The sequence below is a fragment of the Podospora pseudoanserina genome, chromosome 3 (assembly GCF_035222485.1).
Source record: "Podospora pseudoanserina strain CBS 124.78 chromosome 3, whole genome shotgun sequence".
Lineage (NCBI taxonomy): Eukaryota > Fungi > Ascomycota > Sordariomycetes > Sordariales > Podosporaceae > Podospora > Podospora pseudoanserina.
Genome location: NC_085922.1, coordinates 2,384,913 through 2,401,891, shown reverse-complemented (window position 1 = coordinate 2,401,891; position 16,979 = coordinate 2,384,913). Strand labels below are relative to the sequence as shown.

Below are 16,979 nucleotides of genomic sequence, written 5' to 3'. Positions count from 1 at the left end.
CCTCTCGTGTAAGTCCACTTGAATATCACCTCATCCCATCTCCAAACCCAATCCGGTGGTCTATGAGATTCGGCTAGCATCTGTCACAATCTCCTACTCCTGCAGCATGTACCTACACTTGGCGACTTGCAAAAGGTTGATGGTGGGGCAACCTCCGACTATCGGCCTTATCGTCGACAACCTTGATGGGCAAGAGAGTAGAAGCTCAAGTAACAAAACACGTCTTGAAGCAATACAATGACGGGCCTTGATGCGAATAAGAATGGATGCCCTTCTCATCCTCGACTGACAACCGAAGAAGCAGTCTCCATTGTTGGGTGATCAGGCTCGTACACAGCGCATCGCAGCTCCCAAAACGTGACTTGCTGCCCCACGCCATGAGTCGATGGCGCGATTGCGTGCTTTGGACATTCACCCCCTCCCTTTCCCAAAGTGGCATGCAAAGTACACCCACTCCTGTAAACTGCAAGCCCGTCACCACGCGGGAAAAACATGCCAATTCGTAGCCCAGGTAATGGAAATGCATCCTGGGCCAGCCTTGCTGTGGTGTGAGGTAAACGGGGCCCTGGCTTGTTGCTGTGTGTTGGGACGTGTGACGATCATTCCGAGAACGTGGGTGGGTTGTCACAGGCGGGGACCCCCAGAAGTGAAAAATGTAAAAAGGCCTCCTGTTCCCGTCCTCGCCGCCCCTTGAACTCATTGTTCCTGTCCCCTCCATACTTCGACCTTCGTCCCTGTCTCGAGCCTCAGCCTCGTGTTTGAAGGGTGTTTTTCTTTTACTTGTGTCTTTTCTGATACCCCGTTGATACCCCGTTTCCTACTTCAACCAACACCACAGTCATCATGTCTGAGCAGAGATTCGAGACCCTCCAGCTCCATGCGGGGTATGTGCTACCGTTGAATCTACTTTTGAGAGAGAGGACCATGCTGACCAGAGTGCGAATGCTATAGCCAGGAGCCTGACCCTGCCACCAACTCCCGTGCCGTCCCCATTTATGCCACCAGCGTGAGAAACGACTCATATACCTACCTCAAGAAGGTGGAGATGGCTAACAAGTACAACAGAGCTACGTTTTCAATGACTCGGCTCACGGTGCCCGCCTCTTCGGCCTCAAGGAGTTTGGCAACATCTACTCCAGAATCATGAACCCCACCATCGATGTGTTCGAGAAGAGAATCGCCGCCCTCGAGGGTGGTGTTGCGGCCGTTGCCGCCTCCTCCGGCATGGCCGCTCAGTTTATGGCCATTGCCGCTCTTGCTCACTCCGGTGACAACATCGTTTCCACCTCCAATCTCTACGGCGGTACCTACAACCAGTTCAAGGTCCTCTTTCAGCGCTTCGGCATCACCACCAAATTCGTCACGGGAGACAAGCCCGAGGATTTCGCCGCTGTCATTGACGACAAGACCAAGGCCGTCTACATTGAGAGCATTGGCAACCCCCGCTACAACGTCCCCGACTTCGAGAAGATTGCCAACATTGCCCACGAGCACGGTATCCCCGTGGTTGTCGACAACACCTTCGGCGCCGGCGGTTACTTCGTCCGCCCCATCGAGCACGGTGCTGATATCGTCGTCCACTCTGCCACCAAGTGGATTGGTGGTCACGGTACTACCATCGGTGGCGTCATCGTCGATGCCGGCAAGTTCGACTGGGGCAAGCACGGCAAGCGCTTCCCCCAGATGGTTGAGCCCTCCGAGGGTTATCACGGGCTCAAGTTCTGGGAGACCTTCGGTGCCATCACCTATGCTATTAGAGTTAGAGTCGAGCTCCTCCGCGACCTCGGTGCCTGCCTCAACCCCTTCGGTGCCCAGCAGCTCCTCCTCGGTATCGAGACTCTCTCCCTCCGTGCCGAGAGGCACGCTTCCAACGCCCTCACCCTCGCTCGTTACCTCGAGGCCAGCCCATATGTGGCCTGGGTGTCGTACCCCGGTCTTGAGAGCCACCCATCTCACGAGTTGGCTAAGAAGTACCTCAAGCGCGGTTTCGGCGGTGTCTTGAGCTTCGGTGTCAAAGGTGGCGGTGCTGCTGGCAGTCAGATTGTCGACAGCTTCAAGCTCATCTCCAACCTTGCCAACGTTGGCGACTCCAAGACCCTTGCCATTCACCCATGGACCACCACTCACGAGCAGCTCACCGACGAGGAGAAGATCAGCTCGGGTGTGTCTGAGGATCTCATCCGTGTGTCGGTCGGTACTGAGCACATTGAGGACATCGTTGCCGACTTTGAGCAGGCGTTCAAGACTGCTGAGGCTTCGACGACAAAGGGTGACGAGACAGAGGTGGCCGATCGGACCAAGACTGATGCTGCGCCAACTGAAGTTTAAATGATTTATGAGATGTAATACCTAAGCGAGCGTTTTTTTTTTTTTTTTTTTTGGATGATAAATAAAAGAAAGAATTCAACTTTCAACCCATTATACCATCTTGAATGTTGCGAGCTCTGTGATCCAACCCATGCAAAGAGCAAGCAGCCCAAGGCTGAAAGATGTCGTTTACAGCAGGGGCCCCCAGCCCTGAAACAGCCAATCAGACCCCACACTGCCCACCTGGAAGCCGCGTTTCGTCACTTGGACCTGGGTAGCTGCCGCTCCGCAAGGGAACTTGACAACAGAATCTTGTCTAACCTCCACTCAAAGCGCATCAACGGTCAACCACCACCCAAACACGCGCGCGCCCGTTTAACCAGTGTCGAGTTCCATACCGAATACACAAACCTTCGAGCCATCCAAACGACATTTTGCCACGACCCCCAACGATGAGAATACCAACCCTCCTCTCCCTCCTGGGAGCAGCCACCGCCCTCACCCACAACAACCCCCCTCTTCAAACCTCCCTAACAGTCCACATCCCCCCCTCGGCCCCCCTCCCCAACCCGGCCGCTCTCCTTCCCCAAACACACGCGACCCTCAACTCCCTAACCAAACACCACTCCGCCCCATTGTCGGACAAATCCAACTTCCACTTCCACAACGTCACCCCCGGCTCTTACCTGCTAGACATCCACTGCCTCACCCACGCGTTTCTTCCCCTCAGAGTGGACATTTCCTCCTCCTCCTCCTCCTCGGACCCGTCAGAACAATCACCCATCAAGATTGAAGCATGGGAGACGTTTAGGGGCAACGACTGGGGAAACAAAGGGGAGAAGGTCTCTACTGAGGTGTCGGACGGGAAATCGGGGATGGTGGTTGTGGCGAGGATGGCCGGCCAAAAGAGCTATTTCATGGAGAGGAGTTCGTTTTCGGTGCTGAGCATCTTCAAGAACCCGATTATCCTCCTGAGTTTGGTTTCGATGGGGTTGTTTTTTGGGATGCCAAAGTTGATTGAGAATAGTAGGTTTCTTGATGAGGAAAAAACAGGGGTGGGGTAGATTGCTAATGTGATGAATGATAGTGGATCCGGAAATGCGCGCCGAGTGGGAGGAGCAGCAAAAGAGCAACCCGATGAATGCGCTAATGGGGGCGGCGAGCGGGCAGCAGGGAGGAGGGGGGATGGGGAATTTTGATATGGCTGCTTTCTTGGCTGGGAGCGGTGGGGGTAAGGAGGATAATAAGGGGGGGAATGGTGGTGGGGGGAAGAAGAAAAACAGGTGAATGGGGGGGAGGGGGGGAGTTGGGAAGGGCAGGGATGGGGTGGTGGATATGGTATATGTATAGAAAGTTGTATAAAGCGTGGGAAGCAAAAGGGAAGAAGAGGGGGCAAATGTATTTGCATGGGTTGGGTGTTTTTTGGTTAGAATGGTCCACATATACAATGAGAGACACTTGTGGTATCTTGCTGTTCATTGTCAGGGCCACAGTAGCAAACACTGGAGAATAAGATCTTCCCGAAAGGAGCCAGCAACCTTTGCCTGACTTCTAAGGTAAAGACGAAGAAGGTGAAGCCGGTGACAGTTTTACCACACATTCATCTACTACCTCGGAACTAGTAGCTACACTACCACCACCGCCCCTTCTTGTTATTGTGGCGGTAATAATAGCAAAGGCAACAACCCAAGCCTCATATCCTCTGTTGATCTCGGACGTCTCCCAGCCCTCGGTCCCCTTCTCTTCGGACTCAGGATGATACCGTATTTGGAATATGAAGTCATCACAACCAAAACAAAACATCACGGTTCTGCTAGTCAACTACGTGTAACTGACTATACACATTCCGTAGTCTCAGCTCATAATGGCGTTCCATAACTCACATTGTTTGTTATAGCAGCCAGAGTTGCGCAACACAATAGCAGACATACGTTGACCCGAGAGCATAACAGTCTGGTCTCATTTATTCATAACATGTATATACAAACACCATCTGCAACTCTTCGTAGACACCATGCTAAGCCATCCCAATCATAGGTTCACAGAAAACAACAGACACAGCAAAGAAAAACACAGAGGGGTAATAGAGACAACAAGAAAACAACCAATCAACCAACTCTTCTTCACACCACCACAACTCTAGAAGCCAATCTAGAAATCACCACCCCCAAAATCATCCCCCCCACCAAAATCCCCCTCCGCCCCATCCTGATACCCCTCCTGATAAGCCTCCTGCTGATTGTCATGTATCGCATCCGCAACCAACGCACCACCAAGCAATCCAGCACCCACACCCAACGCCGCACCACCAGCCATCATCCCCATCCCAGGACCGCTCTTCGCGGGCCTACCGTGAGCACCATAGCCCTGCTGAGGATAACCCCCATACCCCCCCTGAGGAGGATAACCCCCATAACCCTGCTGTGGATAACCCTGTTGAGGAGGGTAACCTCCATACCCCTGCTGAGGAGGATAACCGCCGTACACTCCCTGAGGAGGATAACCACCACCACCATAAGCCCCCTGAGGAGGCGGCGCCGGCCCTCCATAACCCCCGGATACTGACTGTGACTCCCAGGGCGATTAGCCATCAACCCCCCAACCCACCCAATGTCCCCCGGACCCATGACTACCACCGCCCCCCTTCTTCCCCCAAACAACTTCCCCAAGAAACTCTTCCCCTTCTCAAGATTATCCGGTCTAGGCGGGAGCTGTCCCGGAAAGCTCTGCTGCGGCGTTGTAGTACCCCCATGAGACCGCGCCCTAGCGTCCTCCTCCGCCTGTAGCTGCCTAGCCAGGCGTTCGTCTTCGCTTTCGGTTTGATGGGTCCCAGATCCGGACGCACCGCCCGTGGTCGACTGGTTGGTATTATCGTAAGGATTGACCTTTGCATCAGAAACAACAACAGGTTTAACATCCCCGGCGGTGTAACTCGGGGGCGGACCGGCAGGAGCGTCATCGCGGGGCGGGATGGCCGGCTCGGTGGGTTTTTCCCATTGGGACTTTTTGGTGTAGGTGTTTACGTAGAACCTAACAAATGTTATTAATGGGGATTGGGTAGAGGGGGGGAAAAGGGGAAGAAGCTACTAACCATTCCTTGTACTGGTCGTTCCAGCGCGCGACCCAGCCTTCTGGCACCTTGGGCGGGGGGGGGCCGGTGGGAGCGTCAAAGTCGGCCATGTTTTTGTGGGATAATAGCAAGCTGATTGTTGAACGCCAAAATGAAATGCTGAAAATGCCGATTTCTAGGATATCTTTTTCGCGACTACTTTGGTGTAAGTGGCAAGATCTGTCTTGTCAGGGGAAATGGCGGGGCACAGTGATCAAGAGCGAGCTATGATGACGAAAGAGGGGCAATCGATAAGAGAGGGAAGTTTGGTCAATGTAAGAGAAAAATATTTCGAAAACTGAGCAAGAGAACACGAGAATAACAACAGAATTCATGTACATACCCTTTTATAACAGATGCTTGATAAGAGGAGGCACCTTTTTTACTCCTGGCCGACAAGCATACGTAGTCAAGTGTGGCGTATGATGATGTTGGAGGGAGAGCTGCTCAGTGAGGGGCAAAAGACGAACGGCGGACTTTCGACTTCACCCGACCATTTGCACAGCCCCCTTCTTGGTTCGATCCGGGACGGGAAGGCGCCCTGGCATCGTGCTCCGGACGTGTGACATGAGATGGCTGTCCATCTGATTCCATAGAGAGTGAGTCGCATTCTCCCTCCTGCCCAGACCTACACAGCCCCGCAGCGTGCGGCAGTAACAAAATAGAATATCATGATTCAATTCTAGTTTGTAACGACACAGGTAATCCTGTTCACTATAACGATGCTGCTCTTCAAGTTAGAGTCAACCCCTATACAACCCCGTCTCCGTTCTACCGGACACCAGTCCATGCAATACTCTCGACTCCCGGTAATCCCTACCACTATAAAATAAACAAGAAAACTTAAACCAATCATTCTTTCATCCCATTCCTAATGTGTGTGTTCCATAATAATGATAATCCACAACAACGCCGCGCTTGAGCATATAAAAACAAAACCAAAAAGTTCCAAAAACAAATTTCTCTCTAATAGATAGACTCTCTGTCACCCTGTCCCCTTCTATCCCCAAACAGGTTCGCCGCCTCCATGCAGTATCCTCCCGCTCCGGTCAACATTCTCTTCTCGCTGCCATAGCAGACCACTACGCCATCAACAATGCCGCTGAGAATGCCCTCCATGGCTCCCAAAATGCCCCAGCCTATGAAGCTGGCGATTAACCCAACCACATACGCATAGGCGCTTCCCCGGATGCCCACCTTGCCCTGCCTTTCGATTTCGAGTTGCTTCGCAGTCATGACCCACCCCGCAAATCCCAGCGCAATGGCCATCATGAAGCGCGTGGCGTGAAGGATCAGCTTCGCAAGCCGGTAGGGAAGAAGAGGCGAATGCCTGTTATGCTTGGGCAACGCGGCAGGTGTGAGAGTAGTGGTAGGCCGTTGGGGTGCCAGGAATTCCATCGATGACAGACCCCTGGCCGAAATCGACAGCGGTTGCGAGTGGATGGCCGCATATGTCAAGGTCAACGGGTTCGTCAACGCCGCGATCGGGGTCGGAATGAACGAGTAGACAAACATGGTCAGGATATGAGCCAGTCTCCGCGGCAAAACCAGTAGGGGTAGGCGAATCGCAAGAGCTAGCAACGTCGACAAGCTGATGGTTCCGAAGATGGTGGTCATGGCATGGCTCAGGGCAGCGGAAACAACGTCCCTACTAGATGGAGCTGGAACCGCATTCCGATGGAAATACCACTGCGACACCGTCGCCGCTGTTGTGCTCCGCTGAACCGCGGAGATGATCGACAGCGTCCAGAGGTACATGAGTATAAAGTACGCCCCCAGCCACCAAGTCGAAGCGCTGATGATGAACCTGGCGAGCTTGCTGGAGAAGCTTCCACCGAGAAATACTCTAGTGAACATGAAAAGCCAAGTCCACGTCCAGAGCACCACAGCAGCAAGGCAGCCCATGCCAACTAAAATAAGAGCTGAATTCGCCGTCAGGATGCGGCTCGAGAAATCGAGAATGCTCATAGCAGACTGAATAGATTCGCGGCCTTTCCAAACCATGTATACCCATATCAGTGCCCATATACCAGGGATCGTCGCTGCCCATCTCATGACTGTATCCTGGAATCGTGAACTGCCACCAGTCTCCTGATAACTCGAAATGAACGGATACAGCGAAAACGATAAGAGGATTATTGGCACCGCCACCAACACCAGGATAACAAGCGGTCGGACGAACGACCGCAGCGCCGCCAACCATACCATGGAGACTATGATGGCCACCAAAGTGTCGACAGCCAGCAGATGGAAAGATGCCTTTAGCGTGGTGTAGATAGTGTCTCCAGATGCCTTGTTACCACTTGTATGCATGAAGATTAGGACAAAGGTAGCAAACAGGGATGCTTGGGCGATCAGGTAGATCCAGGCAAAGAAGGCGTCGTGTCGAAACATTTCTCCATCCGATGCCGGCGGCAGCGCAGTGGCATTAACTTCTGTCCCGACTGAGCTGGGCGGTCGCAGTCCAAGCTCCGAATCCTCATCAGAACCTCTCCTAAGCAGCGGGCGCGACGGACCGCCAGGCGACCTGAACTTTTGGAAGGCCGGAGGGGTACTGTCCTCCATCATCAAGTCTGCTGGTGGTTCGCTGTAGGCGATGGTTGATTCTAGACCAACATCTTCCATCCCTTTGGTATCCGTGCTATCCCTCGATATTTCGCGTATGTGCTTCCTCGGCTCCGGCCGTTCTGTTGGTGGCTCCTCTTCCATGGTCGCCCTCTTGTACTTCTTGGGGCCGTTCCAGCTACTCCGGATGCCTCGGAGACGTTCCCCAAGAGACCCAGATCCTTCATACTCCTGGCTTTGCTCTATCGAAGCGCGGCTCCCATCGTGATCTGTTTCGGTGCTTTCTTCGAGTCGGCCGGCGGCGAGAACACGGCGTGATTGTTGCAAAGCATAAATGTCTGCGGCCTCTCGATCTCTCTCTTCTTCGTCTTCCTCATCGTGATCTAGTGGGGGTTGGAACAACGGGGCGTCCTGATTGTACCTCGAACCGAAGGCTGCCATACTACCGAACCGGGAGTTGCTGGTTTGATACGGGTTCCCACCGCCGCCCCGACCGAGATAGGAACGTCCCCCGAATCGCGCGCCTCTATTCTGCCATCCGGACGGCCGTGATGGCCTGTCGGCGTTATCTGGCTGGCCGGCAAAGTTGGAGAACCTCGACTGCGACTGCGCAAGGAATTTAGAGGCATCTGGAAACGGCATAAGCTGGTGTCCGTGAGACACGAGAGCAGCAGCGGCTGACCCCAGGCAAACTTACATTCAGAGAACATGTCGATAAACTCCCGTCACCCTCCAGAGAGGGCGTTTGTTTCCTCGCAGACACACTCGATCGAGTATTGGCAGTTGCTGAGTGGTCCAGAGGGGAAATAGAACGAGGAGAGGGGGTAGGATCGGGCAGGGCGGCTGGCTAATAGTGCGTGGATGGGAGCAGTATGTCGGGCACCTCAGAGATATGTAATGATGATGACTCGAGACGGGACAGTATAGTTCCTCAAATCAGTACGACTCCGGTGTCTTTGAAAGGTCTAGTTTCCGGGGAGAGGAGATGTTTCCGAAGATACGGTAAGGTTTGCTGCTGCCTCCCAGAGAAGAAGTAAGAGACGGTTGTTGTGCAAAAGTCAAAACAGCTGTCGCTTGAGAAGGCGTGGAAGGGCAGGCAACCAGTGCACTGTGCCCGGCAGTGCTCACCACGCAAGACGCAACCGACGCAGGCGATGGACGTGACTGGCGGCCGATGACCAGGTGCTGCAAGTCCCCATGCACCTTTTCTGACACTCGCTAGGCTCAAAGCACCTTGCGATTATGCAACTATCCCACGTAGGCTGCTGATCCTATGTGGGGAAGTCCTCACTACTTACATATTAGCTTACCCACCGAACAAGAGAGCTCTTGAGTCAGAGGTCCAGGACAGCAACACAAAGCAGCTTAGATATACCGGTAAGTAAAGAATGCTGTTATCTCTCTCTTTGTTGCAGCTATGCAGTCCTACGGCCAGATGAAAGAAGGCATACCGGCACAGTGTCCCATGACGCAGTCACATCGTTCAGCCAGACCGCCATAATGCATCTGCAACTGGAGGGGAGTGTTATCGGCATCTTGCGTCACTGATAACGGCTGGCCAGGCCCCATCACCTGCTGCAACGCACATCAGCTGGATGCTGATCCACCCGTGGACAAGTGGAACATGGGAGCGAGCTTACCACCCAAGCTTCAACCCTTCCCTCAAACATCAGGAGCTGTCAACTGTCAACTGCCAAACCGCTTTTCTCTTCTCACATCACACGACCAACCAGCCATTCAACCAGTAGCCAGCCCAAAACGTACCACTGCCCGACACCAGCAAGCCCGACATCTGTACGACACCCTTTGCCACGGATAATATCTCTTGATCACCCAGAGACCAAGTCCCCTGTCCGCCAAGTCCTAACGGAACGACGTGCATCAACTCGCCTGATCCACGCCGACGAGCGCTAATAGCCTCTCAATTTTGTCGATAGCCCGCAGGTTCTCCATCGCAACACACACACACACACAAGACACAAAACCAACCCCGAGAAACACATCCGTCCTCCCTCTCTCTCCCAAGTCCCAACCCTCGCCTCCTCCCTCCTCCTACTCCGTCCTCGCTCCCGTCAAATCCCCCCCTCCCCACCAACCCTCATGACTTCCCAACCCGCCTGGGACTATATCGCAAAGCTAGTATGCATAGGCGACTCAGGCTGTGGTAAATCCTCCCTGACCATACGTCTCTGCGAAGGCCGCTTCGTTACCCATCATGACGTAACCATCGGCGTGGAGTTTGGCTCCCGCATCGTCCCCGTCGGTCCCCCTTATTCCACCACCACAGAAGAGTGCTCTACCTCAACCCCAATACCGTCCACTCCGTCTTCCCCAAAACCTGCCAACGGCAAGCCCCCAGCCGGCCTCCCAAAACCCCCAACAGTCCCTACCCCCCAGTCCGAAGCAGCCGCTGCTGCCTCCCAAAAGCACATGAAGCTTTCCCTCTGGGACACTGCCGGACAAGAAACGTACAAGTCCGTCACGAGATCCTACTTTCGCGGCGCATCCGGTGCGCTCTTGGTCTTCGATCTCACCCGCAAGTCCACCTTTACGCACGTCACCGACTGGCTCAACGACCTCCGCCAGATCGCCGAGCCCGACATCGTCGTTGTTCTCGTGGGTAACAAGGCCGATCTGGCCTCGCCAGAAGCAGAGGGAGGGCAGAACAAGCGCGAGGTCTCACGGCAAGAAGCGGAGGAGTGGGCCCGTAGGAATGGCGTGCTTGAATACGTCGAAACTAGCGCAAAGAGCGGGGAGGGAGTAGAAAAGGCCTTTATGAGAGTAGCCGAAAAGATTTTTGGGAACATTCAACAGGGGAAATACGACTTGAATGACAGGAGGTCAGGCGTGAAGGGACCGAACTTTGGGGGGCCGCCAGGGAGCTCGGGGGGCAAGCCGGTGAGGTTGACGAACAGTGCGAATAAGAGCTCGGGCGGGTGCTGTTGAGTAATGAGTCTGGTTGGGGGTGAGGGCGAGTTACTATGGGGGAGCAGGGGCAGGACGATCTGTAATAGTAATGCTGGGGGTTGAGTTGCAAAAGGGATCAGGGTATGTTGTTGTCGAGAGCAAGCAAGGCAAGTCACCGGAGCAAAAAGATACACAAGGGTCCAAAAGACACACACACACACACACACACACACACACACATCAAAGCATAGGGAGAGATTAGATGATACCCCCTCACCTTTTTATTTATTCATCATTTTACTTGATTAAACAAACTGGACAAGGGAGAGCAATTGTAACTAGGTTTCTGCATTTACAGCGTTGAAGCGTTTTGAGTGACTGAGGGTTTCGACTGTCGAAGCTCCTAGGGGGTCAGCCCCCTTCCGAGGATGGAAACCCACTGAGTGATAGATTTCGGAGGGGCTAGGTGTGACGGGTTGCAAAAAGATATATTTGGGAGTATATCTACTGCGATTCGCGGCACGAATCTCGTTCATCTGAGTTATGCTTACTCGAGGTCATTTGCAGTGGTCTGGGTGGTTTACTGTCCTTCTTTAGGGGGCTGAATCATTGGGTCTGTTTGGAAGGGAGGACGTATGTCAAAGTTTCCTTTATTGACTAATGGACATTTCGACTTGACTATACTGTGATGATTTGACCCAGGTCAAGGAGCAAGCCAGTCTGCTTACCTAGCAACTTGGCTTCTGACAACCGTGAATGGTCGAGGGCTGTTGAAGTTAGAGAGCCATACGGCATCTCACATTGCAAGTTTTGTTCAGAGCAGCCAGGCACACGAGTTCGACAGACATCCACATTCATCTATCTAACCTCTCCCTCCCCTTCCCCTCCCCACCTCAAAAACAAAAGAAAAACAAACAACAAAAACAAAACATTAGAGTTTTAATGTCTAGAGATAGTGATGACGAGACAGAGAGCTCTCATAGAGCCCCGATGAATGTTTTTCCCTTCGCCGTTTTGGTGTCCTCTCCCTTTTATAACGCCGCACACCTTCCCCCTCCCTTTACACAACAGCCCTACCTATCACACCCAGACGCCCTTCCAGATTTTGTTGCGCCCAAGCCAGATAGATAGATGAACCATTTGTGTCGATCAAGAAAACAGGAGGTATGCACACAACACCAAACGCGCCATCAACCATTCCACACACGCCTCGAAAACATCTTACAGCAACACAAGAAACATTTCAACAACACATGTTTCCACATATCCCTTTTATTTCCCCCTTTGCATCTTCCTAATCCCCTTGGTGGTAGAATTTAAGCATCCGACATCCTCCACGTGTCAAACCACTTCATGTAGCCGTACTGCCTGTTGGGACCAGTCATGCCCCAGCAGATGGGAATAAAGTAAATGTACAGCCCAATGACCGTCGCGTCGAGCACGGCATAAGTGGCGTACTGAACAATCTTCTTCTGGTTGCGGGTGAACCAGTCGGTGAGGAAGCCGAAAGTGAGGATGGCGAAGTACAAGGCTGGGTAGTAATGGTGGACGTAGGTGACACGAGCCATGATGACGAAGGGCAAGTAGTGGAGGAACCAGCCAATGACGGGGTAGATGCCGGCGTAGTGGATCTGGTCAATGTCGAACTGGGAAAGCTCCCTGTACCCTCTCTGCCAGCGGAGGATGTACCAGACGGTCAAAAGACCAAAGACACCGAGCCCGGCAGTCGAGCCCCAATAGACGAGGGGGTTGCCGAGAAGGAAGTACTTGACGATCTTGTCGTCCCAGCCGCACATCCTGAGACCAACGTGCAGAATGGGCCATTGCCACCACTGAGAAGCCAAGTCGTCCTGCTTATCGGGATCGGGCACAAGGGCGTTGTTGGAGGTCATCATGGCAACGTTCTAGCAGAGTTAGCATGCGTCATCGAGATTCAGCGGCCGGTTTTCAGTCACTTACCAGGTGCACGAAGTCCTTAAAGAAGGGCGACCTGTACTGGCCAGGGTCTCCAGGAGGGACTATCGACAGTTAGTAAGGGTCTTGTCATACTTCATAATCCTGACTTACGCTTCTCGTTAATGTGAGACTCAATGTTCCAGTGGGTGTAGGTGTCGCGAGGCTTGTTGTCCTTGGTGCAGGTAACCTCAATCTGCTTGAAACCCCACTGGGGCAAGTTGACATTGCCAGCGCGGAGATAGCAGCCCAAAACCTCGTGCTTTAACCGGAAAGCGGTGGTAAGAGTGCGGATCTTGGAGCGGTCCCTGGAGGCAGCATCACTGACAACCTCAATCTTCCAGTGGTCCTTCTCGTCGCCAACAGTGATGTTGCCGTAGCTGGAAACTTCCCAGTCGGCCTTGGTGATGGGAGCAGCGATTTGGTGAGAGTGGAGGTTGCGGCCGGTCTGGGAGTGAAGGAGACGAATGGTCTGGCCGTCGGCAATGAAACGGGGTTCGGCAGCGGCATCGTAATCGGCATCGCGGCGGTTGGGGTAGAAGAACCAGTCATTGTTGGCATCCTTGTGGTGGTAGCAGGTAACCTGTTGCTGGCCAGAGCCCTCGGGGTAGGTCTGAACGTGACTGTGGAGGAGACCCCCACCATAGCCCATATTTTTGATGGTAACCTTGGAACCGATGGCCACTTCCAATGGGCTGTTCCTGCCGACCTCAGTCCCCCTCAAGTTGGCCTGGAAAAGTGAAGACATCTGGGCATCGCCAGGACCGCTATTGGTGAGAACCGCAAAGTGGATGGCGAAGCTGAGAAGGTAAACAAGGAAGGGCAGGATGATGAGACCAACGACGCGAGTTCCGACGTGGGCGGCGAGGGTGGAGATTGGCATCTTGGTGTCGCCAAACTTGTTCCAGAGATCCTCAATGGTGTAAAGCCCAACCAGAGCAGTGACGAAGAGTCCCACCAGCTTGACACTGGTAACGAAACCAATGCTAAGACCAGTCATGAACAGCCAAAAGAACCACTCGGGCTCGAAGCTGTTCTTGCGCTGGCCATGAAACTTGGCCCAGCAGAGTGTCGTGGCAACGGTACCGAACAGGAGCATAGAATCGAGGAGGATAAACCGGGAGATGGTGGTGTATGAGTTCTCGCAGAGGACCATGAGAGTGACGAGCCAGACAGCATTGCGGCGGAGCTTGAGCTCCTTGGCAGTCCAGTAGGCGAGGGGGACGCAAATGGCACCCCAAAAGGCGTTGAACTGGCGCATAAAAGTGTAGTTGAGCTCAGGAGGATAGGTCTCTCCCGACTTGAACTCGAAGGACCCATTGTAACCGGCAAGATATCCGCTCAGACCGACGAGAAGCTTGCCAGCGGGGGGCTAGCAAGACAGCCCGGTTAGCAAAGGCTCTGGCTGTTGTAATACTCGGGAGAACATACATGGACATCGAAGTAGAACTCGCGTTTGAGGTAGTGGCTACCGAACTTTCCGAAACTGTCGCAGGCCGTCAGGTTAGCGGCACCGTTGCAACGACAAGACAACGACGAGATAACGGGGGGTCTACTAACTGGGCTTCGTCCCATGTAACGATGTTGGAAAGACCGATCTTGTAGAGACGTGTGAAGAAGGCGAGCGCGGTGAATACGATGGGGGCAATGATCCACTCCCATTGGTCCAGGATCTCGAGGAAGGACGGTTCCTATCAAACACAAGCTGTTAGCACATGGCCACAAGGAGACGATCTGGCGCAAGCTGCCCAATGCCTTGGCGGCGCATCCTATTGCCAGTGATGATACGGATACCCGAGAAACTGTAGATAGAGGCAATTGGTGCTTACCTTCCTGACCTTCTTCTTATCATCAGGCTCTGGGACGACGGCAACTGTCTGGGGAGTGCCTGGGACGTTACGCCTTCGGGCATCGCCCAGATCAGCGCCAGTGACGACAGGGCCTCTGTCGTTGACGGCGGCCATGATGGCGAAGGGGACTAATCAATTCGGCTTCGTTGATAGGAATTGGGTTTATGGTGGTGTTGATATTCAGGGTGGTTGCGGACGGGCCTCGGTGTTGGTGGTTGTCTTGATATGGAGATGCAAATCATAAAATGGCTAAAACGAGCGTGTCGAAAAAAGAATAAAGTGCGTGCTGGAACAAGGTTTGGTCCCGTCCAGTACCTAGATTGGTTGAAGAAAGCACCCAACAGAAAGTGTCCCCCAAAAAGAAATGGAGACACTTGATGGCAGGCGATGAAGAAGAAAGCGTGCAGCTCTCGCGCAAGTGAAGTCGAGCTTGAAGAGCTTCAGCTGAAAGGGAAAAAGGGATGATGCTCCCCCAAGGCAGTCGTGGCCTTTTTTCCCCGTCGAACGAGAGCACCACTTCCAGGTTGGGCTTGGCGCGAAGCCCCCTGGCCCCCCTGTTCCCCAGAAATAGTGTGTGGGCTGCAGGGGTCCTCCCTCGTACCAGCGCCCTGTAAGCCGTCGCACACGAGCCTGTCAACCAACATCTTGATTAATGGTACCCTATGTTGAGTCCAAGCCTTTCAATCAATTCCTCTTTCAGGGTTTAGCCTTGTGTTTATCGGTAATGCAGATGAGATATATTGCTCGCGTATTGGCATCTCAAGGATAACCTCACCCTAGGGTTGCTCCTGAAAGTATATATGGATGTGGGTAAGGCACTTCATCCCCTTGCCGTAGCACCAGCAATTACTCGATCCCTTACACGAAACGAACATTGCAGAAATGTGATTTGCGGCTCACATGTCAACCGTCTGGACAGATCTTTGATAAGTGGCGCGCTCGGAGCTCCCTCGAGGAAACATCTTAGTTGGGTATCGGAGAATAGGAAACTCATGAATTCCATGCCCTTTGCCATGTAAAACTTCCAGTATCCCAGATAAAGCCCAGAAACATTGTGGAATCTTATGTTCTTTTGGGTAATGCTTTACATATGATGATATACAAGCTCCGGGCTCTTTCCGAACCCAGAGTGACGCTCAACCAACTGTCCCCAACACCACCAACAAGCTGCTTATAGCGCAGCCCTGATAGCGGCAGCCTCAGACTGCGCCTGGGCAATGAGCCTCTTCTCCCTCTTCTCAGCATCCGTCTTCCTCTTTACTCTTTCCCGGTCGATCTCTCCCGTGCGCTCCAAGTCCCTGAGTTCGGCCAAGTCGGCCTCGTCTTGCGGTGTTGGTCTTACTGGAACCGCGCCACTCTTGCTGATGAGCTCGTCGAGAATTTTCTCGGACGGCAGGTTCTTCATATCAATCGTAAGGACACGCTCGCCCTCGGCTGGTTGTGGGGCCTTGGCGAACCCGTGGAAAGATGAACTAGGCGTCTGCAATTCCTGCAATATCGAGCCCGGCTCGCGGAAGTAGACACTCAATACCGCTGGCCCAGTTACGTCTGTTGTTCGGTTGACAATCATCGGAATAGCGGGGTTCCAGAATTTCAGTCGTGGGAGATTTGTGTTCCAAAATTTCCTAAGAAAAGACTCGTCAATATCTTCCCCTATGCTCGTAGCCATATTTGCCGTACCTTGGTCCCAAGTGTCCTGCCAGACCATAGGCAAACTCGAGGTGTATCCTGGTCACATCGCTGGGGAAGATGGCAGCCCCCGGCCCGCACCTGATGTCAAGGAGCTATGAATATCGTTAGCAAGTTGTACCCTGGGCAGTAGGCTGTCTACCATCGGCGCAGTGGTTAGTCGACGAGGGGTCTGGGGGGCAGATGAACCTTCTGTAACAGAGAAATCGAATTAGTCCAGCAATTCTTTCATTCAGCACACAGTAACACTTACAGCCTTGAGCTTGTGTAATCTCCTTATTACGCCGACCATGGTGAAGATGTCTCGAGTGACTAGGCTCGAAACAGGCGGGATGTGATAGGCGGGGGTATTCGACGATGATGGCTATCGCGCGGGCAGCATCACCTTCAAGCTACTGAGCGACCCCGTAATAATTTTCAGGAACCGAGCTCACCGCTTTTGCCTGCCGGGAGCTCTGTTATTGATGCCAAGCCCGGGTTGCCGGCCGCAACCCTTGCCAAAAAGTTCCTGGGTCCAGAAATTTTGGATGAAGATGCGGGTTGCGCAAAGTCAAAGGCTGCCAGTTCTTCAACGTCAGATCTGTCAAACCGATATTTTT

At 53.3% G+C, this 16,979-nt stretch overlaps 7 protein-coding genes across 7 annotated transcripts; 3 read left to right on the top strand and 4 right to left on the bottom strand.

Annotated features, from left to right (window-relative positions):
• Positions 1-494: 494 nt before the first annotated feature.
• Positions 495-2,456, top strand: MET15 (Homocysteine/cysteine synthase). The gene is made up of 3 exons (XM_062945798.1): positions 495-884; positions 952-1,006; positions 1,066-2,456. The coding sequence occupies exons 1-3, from the start codon at positions 844-846 to the stop codon at positions 2,326-2,328; spliced, it is 1,359 nt and encodes a 452-aa protein (XP_062801831.1). The 5' UTR covers positions 495-843; the 3' UTR covers positions 2,329-2,456.
• A 71-nt stretch (positions 2,457-2,527) lies between these two features.
• QC764_306920 (uncharacterized protein) lies at positions 2,528-3,594 on the top strand (the record flags this gene model as incomplete). Its single annotated transcript, XM_062945797.1, has 2 exons — positions 2,528-3,333; positions 3,395-3,594. The coding sequence occupies exons 1-2, from the start codon at positions 2,760-2,762 to the stop codon at positions 3,592-3,594; spliced, it is 774 nt and encodes a 257-aa protein (XP_062801830.1). The 5' UTR covers positions 2,528-2,759.
• An 864-nt stretch (positions 3,595-4,458) lies between these two features.
• WWM1 (WW domain-containing protein wwm1) lies at positions 4,459-5,487 on the bottom strand (the record flags this gene model as incomplete). The annotated part of the gene is given in 3 exon segments (XM_062945796.1): positions 4,459-4,644; positions 4,659-5,337; positions 5,399-5,487. The coding sequence occupies 3 exon segments, from the start codon at positions 5,485-5,487 to the stop codon at positions 4,459-4,461; spliced, it is 954 nt and encodes a 317-aa protein (XP_062801829.1).
• Positions 5,488-6,382: 895 nt separating this feature from the next.
• QC764_306900 (uncharacterized protein) lies at positions 6,383-9,614 on the bottom strand (the record flags this gene model as incomplete). The annotated part of the gene is made up of 2 exons (XM_062945795.1): positions 8,679-9,614; positions 6,383-8,610 (listed from the first exon to the last, which is right to left on the bottom strand). Exons 1-2 carry the CDS (start codon positions 8,689-8,691, stop codon positions 6,383-6,385), a joined length of 2,241 nt encoding a protein of 746 aa, XP_062801828.1. The 5' UTR covers positions 8,692-9,614.
• A 467-nt stretch (positions 9,615-10,081) lies between these two features.
• Positions 10,082-10,927, top strand: QC764_306890 (uncharacterized protein; the record flags this gene model as incomplete). The annotated part of the gene is made up of 1 exon (XM_062945794.1): positions 10,082-10,927. One exon carries the CDS (start codon positions 10,082-10,084, stop codon positions 10,925-10,927), a length of 846 nt encoding a protein of 281 aa, XP_062801827.1.
• A 786-nt stretch (positions 10,928-11,713) lies between these two features.
• On the bottom strand, positions 11,714-15,346 carry PMT2 (Dolichyl-phosphate-mannose--protein mannosyltransferase 2). The gene is made up of 6 exons (XM_062945793.1): positions 14,671-15,346; positions 14,402-14,532; positions 14,273-14,327; positions 12,956-14,213; positions 12,848-12,906; positions 11,714-12,792 (listed from the first exon to the last, which is right to left on the bottom strand). The coding sequence occupies exons 1-6, from the start codon at positions 14,803-14,805 to the stop codon at positions 12,205-12,207; spliced, it is 2,226 nt and encodes a 741-aa protein (XP_062801826.1). The 5' UTR covers positions 14,806-15,346; the 3' UTR covers positions 11,714-12,204.
• Positions 15,347-15,660: 314 nt separating this feature from the next.
• On the bottom strand, positions 15,661-16,776 carry QC764_306870 (uncharacterized protein). The gene is made up of 3 exons (XM_062945792.1): positions 16,634-16,776; positions 16,372-16,475; positions 15,661-16,316 (listed from the first exon to the last, which is right to left on the bottom strand). The coding sequence occupies exons 1-3, from the start codon at positions 16,670-16,672 to the stop codon at positions 15,863-15,865; spliced, it is 597 nt and encodes a 198-aa protein (XP_062801825.1). The 5' UTR covers positions 16,673-16,776; the 3' UTR covers positions 15,661-15,862.
• Positions 16,777-16,979: the final 203 nt, after the last annotated feature.